At 37.2% G+C, this 10,631-nt stretch overlaps 1 protein-coding gene across 9 annotated transcripts; it reads left to right on the top strand.

The window, feature by feature from the left end:
* The first annotated feature begins 398 nt into the window (after nt 1-398).
* On the top strand, nt 399-10,423 carry LOC129886732 (uncharacterized). 9 transcript variants are annotated; one of them, XM_055961551.1, is made up of 10 exons: nt 399-485; nt 594-652; nt 809-871; nt 3,519-3,651; nt 4,394-4,691; nt 5,012-5,140; nt 5,223-5,272; nt 5,815-5,912; nt 5,992-6,279; nt 9,504-10,423. In XM_055961551.1, exons 3-10 carry the CDS (start codon nt 824-826, stop codon nt 9,984-9,986), a joined length of 1,527 nt encoding a protein of 508 aa, XP_055817526.1. In that variant the 5' UTR covers nt 399-485; nt 594-652; nt 809-823; the 3' UTR covers nt 9,987-10,423. The 9 variants fall into 9 exon arrangements, with proteins under 9 accessions (XP_055817526.1, XP_055817531.1, XP_055817525.1 ...); XM_055961556.1 differs by having other exon boundaries at nt 3,548-3,651; XM_055961550.1 differs by having other exon boundaries at nt 812-871.
* The last annotated feature ends 208 nt before the right edge of the window (nt 10,424-10,631 follow it).

Raw genomic sequence — 10,631 nt, forward strand, 5'->3', positions numbered from 1 at the left:
TTTGTTTATATAGCTTTTATGAGGATTCATCCCCAGTTTTATTTAGATTTTTTCTTTATTTTATGTAAAGGGCGAGTCTCCCTTATTTATGCTTTCCTAGTTTTTTTGTATCGAGAGGAGTCCTCTTCTTTAGGTGCATAGTTTCTAGGTTTTCTTTTCGTGTGCTTGTATCGGGGATGAGTTGACTGACCTTAGTAGGATGGCCGACTTATGGAGGTTAGGTTTATGTCCCCTCCGTGTATTTTTCTGTTTTATGTATAATAAGGCTTGCGGGTGTGCGGCTCAACCCCTGACTGTGCACGAGAGGTGGGAGCCTCGTGTAGGGTCTGTTCCCGTAAAAAAAAAAAAACAAACTACTGGGGCTATGTGGCCTAGCCCAAAAATAGGGCGGTGCACGATCTTCGTTGTAAACCGTCGTTTTCTTCGTATAATGTCTATACGACGACATTTCAAAGAATTCCGGCCGTCTTTCTCTTCAATGGAGTGTTCGTTAACTTTGCCATTGCTTTGCAATTAAGTAATTTACTCTTTCTCTATCATTCTCCAAGCCTCCTATTTAGAATTTTTATTGTGTGGGTCGTTTTTTTTTCCAGAATCGTAAAATTGCCAAAGCTCATTTCAATCTCTTCTGCTGATTGAGTTCTTTTTTGAGGTATTTTTAAACGTATTTCAAAGTATGAGTTTTTTTCATCAAAGATTTAATTTTTGGAAGTTTTATGTTTGAATTGTTCGCCCCTTTTGATAGGTTTTCATATTTGTTACTTAAATTTTGGTTTATGACTTCAATTTAATTTGTTTTCTTTATTAGCAGTGAGTTTATAATATGGATGGGCATAACAATACAACCCAGGAGTCGAGCAAGCCCTTTGTGGTAAGATGCTTTCACCCATGATTACTAATTTAATGGAGAATTAAAAAACCTTCCTTTAATGTAGAATATTGTGTTTCATCTGATTTGTTTGAAACTTAAGTGCTAAAAAGGCAGGTCTTTATGGTTCCAGTGGATCCAGGGGTTCTTGGATCAGTTAATGGTACTTCGCGTATGTATTTGAAATGATTGTATGGAACATTTTTGTAATTAGCCCCTGGTAGGGATAGAAGTTTTCGATATGTTCAGTATCATTCAAAGCTCTCCTGGTGTAAGATATTCACCATATTAATCTTTACTTGAGTAATGAAGTTCAGAGAAACAAACTTTACACCATTTCAAATCGCAGCTGAGACAAAAACACTGGTGTTTCTTTTTATCAGTCCTAGCCTTGGCGGACAAAGTTTCCTGGTGCCTGTTGCTGGTAGAAGGCGGCAGGTATCCCGTGGAATTAGTTGAGGTGCATGAAAGCTGGTTTGGACACCACGGTCATAAAAAATAAGAAAAAAAAGACAAAATATACACCATTTCGAGTTGCAGAACTCTACCACCACACTTCATCCTTTGCTCTCCGTGTTATAGTTGTCTCCCGAACATAAAGAGATTGAATGTGCTTTGATAATTTTCCCTATAGCATCCCTTAGAATTCCTCCTCCAACATTTCTTTTTTTGCAAACAACATCCATCACACTTTTAGTCTAGCGATTCAGGCTTGTTCCATCTGATAAGTCTATTTCAAAATGTGGCTCCTTTTGATCACACCTTTTTAGTAAGAGGGTTTTTAGACCAGAGATTATTAGTTGTTTGTAGGTTTCTTAGCACATCCGTGTCGTTTTTCCTTTTAAGACTATTCAAGTCACTTTAATTCAGATTTCTTTTTAATTTAAATTTTGTATTTTTTTTTGTGTCGCAGTGAATTAGGATGTGTTGATTTGGATTCTTTCAACTGCAAATAATATGTTTGTGGCATTCCTACCCTGCTCTCCCTCTTTGTTGAAGAATGTATTAGTTGTTGAATTATTTTAAGCTGAATATGCCTTTTATGCCCGGACTCAGGTGATTGGCTGCACTGTTAACTAGCCCGATATTTTTTGGCTACTAGCCCATCCACTTAAAATTCCTCTAGATTTCTGGCTACAATTTTACATGATTTTTCTTCGAGTTATCAGAAGTCTCGAGTTTTTTCGTTTTTCGACAATGCATGGACAAGGTTTCTAGTTGGTCATTATCCAATAATTGAATCATAATTTGTGGCTTGTCCACCTTATCAATCTCTACTTTCTTCCCCAAGGGGTAGCTATATAAAGTCAATTAAGTGGGAAAACAAACTTCTAACCGAGAGTCCAGTTTACAGACCAACCAAGACATCTAAGACTCTGAACACTTCCCTATGTTAAGTGGCACTCAGATAGAAGCTCATCCTTGACCTCCTTTCCTTTTCACAAATTCTTAAAATCACATGCAGTGCCGCTAATAAACAGAGCAGCGGAGAAGAGTGAAGATAGTTAGGGGAAGTTTTGAGGCTTCAAGTGATGGCAACTTAGGACTGAGGTGGGAGAAAAAAGTAAGGATGGGAAGTATTTTGTTGAACTAAATATCAAATTTTTGAACCTTGATTTAGAGCTGCTACATGGAAAAACCTTTGTGCCTTGTGAAAAGACATTTCTATGGTTTCTGCTCAATTTTAATATGTAAGCATTCTTGTATTAACTTGCTCCTATCAAGAAAGCATTAGAAGATTGTTGGTGGTAGGGAATGCTTTCACAGTCTTAAGTTTGTTCGGAAAATTAAAGTAACTGAATACTTGAAATTTATGTGCATAGCAAGTGTTGTGAATATCTGAACTGAAGGATATTCTGAAGGGTGAAGGAATCGAATATATAAAGGAGATATATTGTTTAGTTACTTCTCCAAAAAAAAAGCGGAGATATATTGTGTACTCTCTAAATGGTTCATAACATACTGACATCCTGTTGTTTCATTCACACACTCCATTTTTCACCATGGTTGGGGTTAGCCTCCAGTAATCTATACAGATCCACTAGCTAACTGCTTAGGGGTTGAGTGCTGGGACAAAAATAGTTTCTGATATTAGGCATGTGGCTTTACAAGCTTCAACTAATTACTTTAAGCCCTGGTAGGCAACGTAACCAAAGGCCTATCCTGTATACCCAACCCCCTCTATTGATGTGAAATTAGGTCAAACAAGATTTGCAACAGGAATGGAGAAACTGTGGTGGAGGACTGAGTGGCTAAGAATACCAACAGTGCCCACATCTCCTCTTTATTGCCAAATGCACAATTCTACAACACCAAGCCCCATATGTGCTGGCATGACTAGATAAGCATAACTGCAGAAGTTTGGCCCATTATCATCCCTACCTAAGTTTGGCATTTCTGCTTTTTCTTTCACTTACATGGCAAGGTCACTACCATTTATGCAGACTTGGACATTGGTCGGATATCAGCAATTTGTCCAAGAACTAAGGGCTAAAGTTATCAACTTCTATTAGATATAACTTGGCTTTATCTTCCTTTTCAAATTTACATGTCTATTGATAATCTCTACCTACTTCTCTTAAGCATTTGGTGCAAAGTTTTTCTTGTCTTTTATTATTTGAACTTCATGTGGTCCCCTTTATTTGGCTAGGCGAATGACAATTCTTTACGAAACAATAGGGTTATCCCTCAGCTACTTACGTCTGTGCCGGCTCTCAATGATGCTGCTTCCTATCTTTCCGAGACGACATCTTTATTTACTCGCTGTTTCATGGATTTTTCTGGTGAGCTTCATGAACTTATTCATGTATTTCCTTTCTTTACCCTTAGTAAATTTATCCCCCAAATTCATTTAATGGTGATTGGTTGAGATAGGTCGTTAGGTGGTTTTTGATCCATTAAGGTTTTGTATACTTCATGTATTTTAGAATTTCTACCTTTAAAGTCTTCTATTTTATTGTTTTAGAATATTTTTTTTAAAAAGTTCCCTTTTTGAATTTATTGCCAATTGTATCCAAGTAATATCTTCCAGGTTAGACTACCCATGCTGAATTTTGTAGCGAAAGCTAATGGGACATGTGAAACTGTTGATTTTTTACTACTTAAGATATGCCTTGCTTTGTGGAGTGACATGATTGAAAATTAGTGTTTATGCTTTAAGTGAGCGAAAATTGAGTGTCCTATTCTTTTGTTTGCATACTGGATCATATCCGTTTTGAATCGCAACAGTGTATCTTAGTATCACTAGATTTTTAGGTTGAGGCGCTAGATATTAGGAATTGAGATTTTAAGCCTTTCTTTCTGTTTTTCCTTTTCCCCTTCCACAAAGATGCAACATGGTCCTAAATATAGATGACATGATATTAACTCCTGAACCCTGGTGTGCCTACACTATGTATGTTGTTGTTGTTGTTGTAACTTTGGTGTGAGCAAATTCCTTTCTGGTTCTTCTAGAATTTGATGAACTGTGGTTATGGGTTATCAATTTAGTGCTTGCATGATTATTTTTCCTGCTTCCAACTGTAGCAGAACCTGCCTCCAGAGGCTTAGGAGGCCAGGAGATGGTTACATTTGGTTCTGCCGAAAGTAGAGGATCCCCGGCTTTCAGTACTGCTTCGTCAAGTGGAAGTGATTTAGCTGTTTATAAACCATCCCAATCATCTGTTGATGCTCCACTTCCCCATGAAGGATTAAGCAGGACCTTATCTAGAAAATCTTCCCAAAGTAGTAATGCAGCCACAGACTCGGAGGACCTATCTGAGGGTTCCAGTGCACAGGTTTTATCAAGGATTACCAGCCCAAATGGCATTTCCATTTTCCAAGGGTATGATTATCTGAATGGATACAAGTTTGCATGTTAAATTGCCTGTCATATGCTTGTTTTACATGCTTGTTGTACATACTCATGTATGGATAGACATAGTCACCCTCACATTGATAACTGAAACTGCATAAATACTGCTGGTCTTTTTATAAAAGTCAACTTAGAGAATCTTGGAAACTGTCATATTTCTTTCTTGCAGTCAAGGACTTTCCTATTTTTTATTCTACTGAGAACAGTTGATATTGGTGGTTCTACCCGTTCGTATAACTCGTGCGCTTGTTGAATTACTTCTCCTCATGATTTTTGCATTTTGTTTTTAGCCTTATAGAGAGGGTGAGAAGGACAGTTCGTGGGTCAGCTGATGATATTGGATGGCTTCAATGTGCTTCACATATGCCTCCGGTTGAAAATCAAACTGATAGATTTATGGAAATCATTGATGATATTAGGTAAAAACACCACTTGATGTGTAAATTGACTGCAACTGGCAAGTTGGACACAATTTGACCTGTTCTGATCTCTTTTTGTCAGGCATGGATTACATGGATTACCAAATTCAATGGTTTACTTGTTAGTTCCAGGTAAAAGCACCCTTTTTCCCATCAATACTGATTGTAAACAACCAAAATGGTTTAAGTTTGAAATTTGATCTGCCTCAGAGAATATATGGAAAGCTTATCAGTTGTACGGTACCAACAGTCACTTGTGTCGGTACAATTATGTGGATTATTTTCCCCAGATTTGCCTGCACTTATCTTTGACCATATTTAGGGTCATGCTTTATTCAGGACCTGTTAATTATTACTCCCTACGTCCCAATTTATATGATACCGTTTGACTTGACACAAGGTTTAAGAATAAAGGGAAGATTTTTGAATATATCATTTCATTAAGGTGAAATGGGGATTTTAAAGTTCAGTTGTTTCTAATTATAGAAAGGTGACATTCTTTATTGGACAGATGGAAAAGGAAAGCGTGCCCCAAAATTGGGACGAAGGAAGTAGTTATTAGGGGATGCTGGAAAATTGATCTTACTGTTCAAGGTGTCTTGAAGATATGAGTGAGCTAATCCTCGTTAGTAGCAGATGTCATGATATTTACTGGTCTTCTCTTCTCTATGCAGGTCTCTTTAGCAATCATGGACCACTTTACTTCGTCAATACAAAAACAAGCTTTTCAAAAATGGGGCTCACTTGTCATATAGCCAAAATTCATAGTGAGGTATAGGTATCTCTCTTGTTTGTACACCGTGTGTGCAGCTTACTGCTTTCTCTGATACCACTAAACATAAAATAAGCAGGCCTCTGTGGAGAAGAATGCGAGAGAAATTAAAGATTACATTGAAGAAATTTATTGGGGTTCCAGGAAACGTGTCTTGCTTCTTGGACACAGTAAAGGGGGAGTAGATGCAGCAGCTGCTCTGTCAATGTATTGGACTGATCTGAAAGATAAAGTTGGAGGGCTGGTTTTAGCACAGAGTCCATATGGTGGAAGTCCAATTGCTTCAGACATTTTACGAGAAGGACAGCTTGGTGATTATGTAAACATTCGCAAGCTTATGGAGACCCTCATCTGCAAAGTAATCAAGGTATATCCTCTAGTTATCGCTTGTCTGTTATTGATGTGAATCTGTTGATCTGCTCTTCTAGTGTTGGATTGTCATGTTTTCTGCCCTAACATAGTACAATGAGATGAATTTCTGCCATGCTTAAAATCATCAGTAGTTCTAGAGTAATTCTCTCTGTCATGCTTAAAATCATCATTAGTTCTAGAGTAATTCTCTCTTTCATGCTGTGGCTCAATGTGTACAAAGAAGAGTAATATGCAAGACTCCTGTGATGTGTGTTTGTTTTCTTTCAAAGATTGTTTGGACTTTGTTTTTTGGGGAAACAGAAAAAGTTAAAGGTATAGATTGTGTTGAAAACTGAAGAAAGTAATTGGAATGGCAGCCAAGCTACGATGGAAGTATGGCTTGATGTTCAAAGAAAGTTCAAACTTGAGGTATTTGTGGGCGTGCAATAATTTATTGTAAATCTCTACTGAAGTTAGGTCGTCAAACTATGAAATCTGAAAAGGCACCATGGCACTTACAGAATATCAAATATTCATGGTCTGCCTTTAGTCTTCCTGTTATTAGGAGGGGATTAATTGTATTGGTCTTTGGAGGAGGAGATCCTGTAGGCCAGGTAAGTAAACTGAGATCCATTTTGAAGGTTTTTTTCCGAGTGTGGAATGTGCATCAGAAAGTCCTGTATGGTTCCTTTCTTATGTGTGTACACTTGCCCTTCTGCAGTATAGTAACAGCTGGGAGCTAAATTTTGTGTTTATACTATTCATGGATGTTGGGCTTTAAGTAGAAAGTGTGTACAACAACTGTTGGGAAAAAGAGAAAGGAGGTGTTGGAGGTGATTTTAGAACTTGACATGACAGCAGAAGTAAATCGGTGTTGTCTGTTGTGTATGAGAGAGAAAGAGAGATATCTGGAATCAGATTAAGAAGGGGAGACAGAAATTGCAAAGGAAAACGGATTTTATTTGTTTTCAGATATGAGGGGTTGGAAGGAATTTCAGTGTAAGCTTTCTTCATCCTCTTATTCCTTTTTGGAAAGTGCTGTTTAAACCTATATTGTCAGAGAGATCATGCAGAATGCTGGTAGGGTAGTTTTGTGAGGAAGTATCAGTGAGAGCTAGGGGTGTCAAATGGGCGGGTTGGGTTGAAATCGGAGATATTAAAATGGGTTGAAATAGAAATCAGGTTGGATCATGACCTGCCAAAATTTACTTTGGGCTCAAATGAGCTAAAAATCGGGTTGGGTCATGACCCGCCCAATTTGACCTGCCCAATCTCAATAAGTTTAACATATTGTGATTTACCTTTTATAACCATAATTTGAATTTCAATTTAAGAAAATAAGAAAAAATAAGTTACAAATGGATAGATAAATCCTAGAAGATATAAAATAGATAGTAATTTATACCTTTAATATGGGAACATACATTACACCAATGCAAATAAAGAATCTTAAAACAGATTGAAATTGGAGATTAAATTGGACTCAATTAATGATTCTTTTAAAATGGGTAAGACTTGAATGGGTTGAGATTGACCCAATTCAAATTATCTTGAGCTCAACCCATAAAATTCTGGGCGGATTATCTATATTTGGGCTCATTTTAACACCTCTAGGGAGAGCTATTCAGGCATTTGTTCTTCAAACCTTTGAGATAAAAAAGGAAGGAGATATTTTTTAATTAACATACTGTTTAAAAATGAACCAACCGGATTTTGCAGAACTAAAACAGTGTCATCAAGGTTTGGCATTATTCTGGAATACCTCACTTGTTATTACTGTGGATTAGTAGCTTCATGCATATGATTGGCTCCTAACGGAAGGCCATATTATTATGAGATATATCGCCTAGTTATAGATCGTTACTGCTTGAATATGGTTATATAACAACTATGAATAGGGATTTCTTGACAGTATATTAAGCATTGACTCAAAAATTAGCAGAAGCTAGTAGTAAATTTTTTGGTGGGTAAGCTTGAAACAACTTGTTTTAAGGAATTATAAACGGAAAAACACGCCTTTTCTGTTTTTGGAATCATCACTTGTAACCTTCTCCTATAAGTCGTTGAAAGCAGATTGTGTGGTCCAACAAGCTACGTTGACTGACTAATGAAGTGGTTGATTATTTTTTTTGAGAAACATCTGCTCATCCTTGTTTCAGAGAAAATTAGATGAGCAAAGAGATCCCCTATGGAAGTTTCAAACAATGATGTTCATGATTAAGGTCATGGCTTAAAAGCTGTTAAGACCTGTAAGTGATGTGAACCTGCAACTTACAGCTTCCTTTAGAGTTATATTACATGACATTTAACAAAAGATGCAGGACAAGAAAAGTAGAGTACATAGTTGGAGTAGCACTAAGTTTTTCTTTGTTACTTATTATGATTATATATTTACTTGTATCCACGTAAGCAGTGTATGTAATGTGTATCCGTTGTATATAGATAATGTTGTATATGTAAGTTGTTGCCATTCTGGACTTTCTCCTTCTTCTTTTCAATGAAGAAACACTGTTTGAAAGTCCAAGTGTTAGATAATATGTCGCCTGTTCATCATCGATTGTGTTAGCTTTTCAAAGGATTTATTATGGTTCTGTGCTATTCTACTCGTTAGTTTGATTGTTTTGGGTTGGATGCTTTGATTCGTTCACAACTTCACATGATGGTGGAGTAAAACTTGTAAAACTTGTTTTTAGGATCATCTTTTCTGTATTTGTTATATTTCTCTGGGCTTTTCTTTCTCAATTCAGCCCAGCGAGTCAAATTACTCTAAGCTCATTTCTTATCCTGTTGAGATCACTTCCTGTATCTGCTACACGTTCAGTTTGTCTCTCAGAACTACAAGCCTCTTCGTTAGCCTCGCGACTCCTTCCTAGAAAAGAGAGAGTGTTTTTAAATCCATGCGTAAACCCTAGGGTCAGGTTACATGTGTGGGAAGGTGTTATAGTAACTATCCCATAACGGGTTTATGATAGTCCTAAGCTACTCTACACATTGCCTTTTATGGGTTGAATGTCCAGATACTTTCGCATCAAGATTTACATTCTGGATGTTCCTGAAACACACCTATCTCTTGACTTGGATATTCTTAGCATGATGCTTAATTTTTTGGTGCTCATAGAAAGCAAAGTGAAAATAATAATCCAAACATTCCAAGCTCCACATCAGATATATAAGGAATTATTTTCTTGCTGAGTGTTGCATTTTTTGTTAGGTATTCTAATATCTGCTGCTGTTTTGAAGGGGGACTTGCAAGCTTTGGAAGATTTGACTTATGAGAGGAGGAAGGAATTCTTGAGCAAATACCATTTGCCAAGGGAGCTTCCTGTTGTTTCCTTCCGAACGGAAGCCAGCATATCTCCAGCAGTTTTAGCCACATTATCTCGTGTGGCGCATGCAGAATTGCCGACATTTTCCGCTGCCCAACCTGCAGCTACTTTCCCAGTGGTGATGCCTCTTGGTGCTGTGATGGCTGCATGTGCCCAGCTTCTTCAGATCAGGTATGGTGAGAAGAGTGATGGGCTTGTTACTTGTTGTGATGCAGAAGTCCCTGGCTCGGTGGTGGTTAGGCCAAAACGGAAACTGGATCATGCTTGGATGGTATATTCTGAATTAAATGATAATCCGACGGAGGCTGATGCATCTCAAGTTTGTGAAGCTCTGCTGACATTACTAGTTGAGGTAGGACAGAAGAGAAGACATGAACTATCAAACAAAGATGAATGAAGCGTATACAATAACATCCCCCGGGCTCTGGATATTGATGCTTAACCAGTTTCCACGAGTTGTTTCATCCTTCATGTCATGCTATAATATGTTCCAATTGTTTTTGTTAGACATTCAGGTGAATAGAATCTAGAAAAATATCACATGCATATCGACTCCCGCCCCTCTTCCCTTTTTCTATAATAGGAAAAAGGTGAAGAAATGTGGCTGGAAAAAGAAGTGAAGAATGAAGCAAATTTCTGCAACATATAATATGTTAAACTGTCAAGAGTCTATATTCTGATATGCAGATTTGCTTCATCTCTCCAAGGTCTCATGTTTCTTCTTTCCTTGCCCAATTGTTCTTAGGAGTTGTAAATTTACTAGGTGATAGATTGTGATCTCGTCTAAAAACTTAGAATTATTGTTTTTAACTGCGAAGAAATGTGAATTTCGGACATTTTGTGTAAGCATTAGATATATATTTCAAAAAGGTTAAGAATTTGATATCTGAGTTGACACTAAAAAGTATAGGTGCGTAGCTCTCCCTAGGATTCTTTTTTAGACACGAGGAATAAAAAGAGATCTAGTAGAAAAGAAAGAAAAAGATTACAATCTTATATAATAAGAATATTATAGAAGAAGAAATAGAAACAAAACATGTCG

The sequence above is a fragment of the Solanum dulcamara genome, chromosome 4 (assembly GCF_947179165.1).
Source record: "Solanum dulcamara chromosome 4, daSolDulc1.2, whole genome shotgun sequence".
NCBI classification, from domain to species: Eukaryota; Viridiplantae; Streptophyta; class Magnoliopsida; order Solanales; family Solanaceae; genus Solanum; species Solanum dulcamara.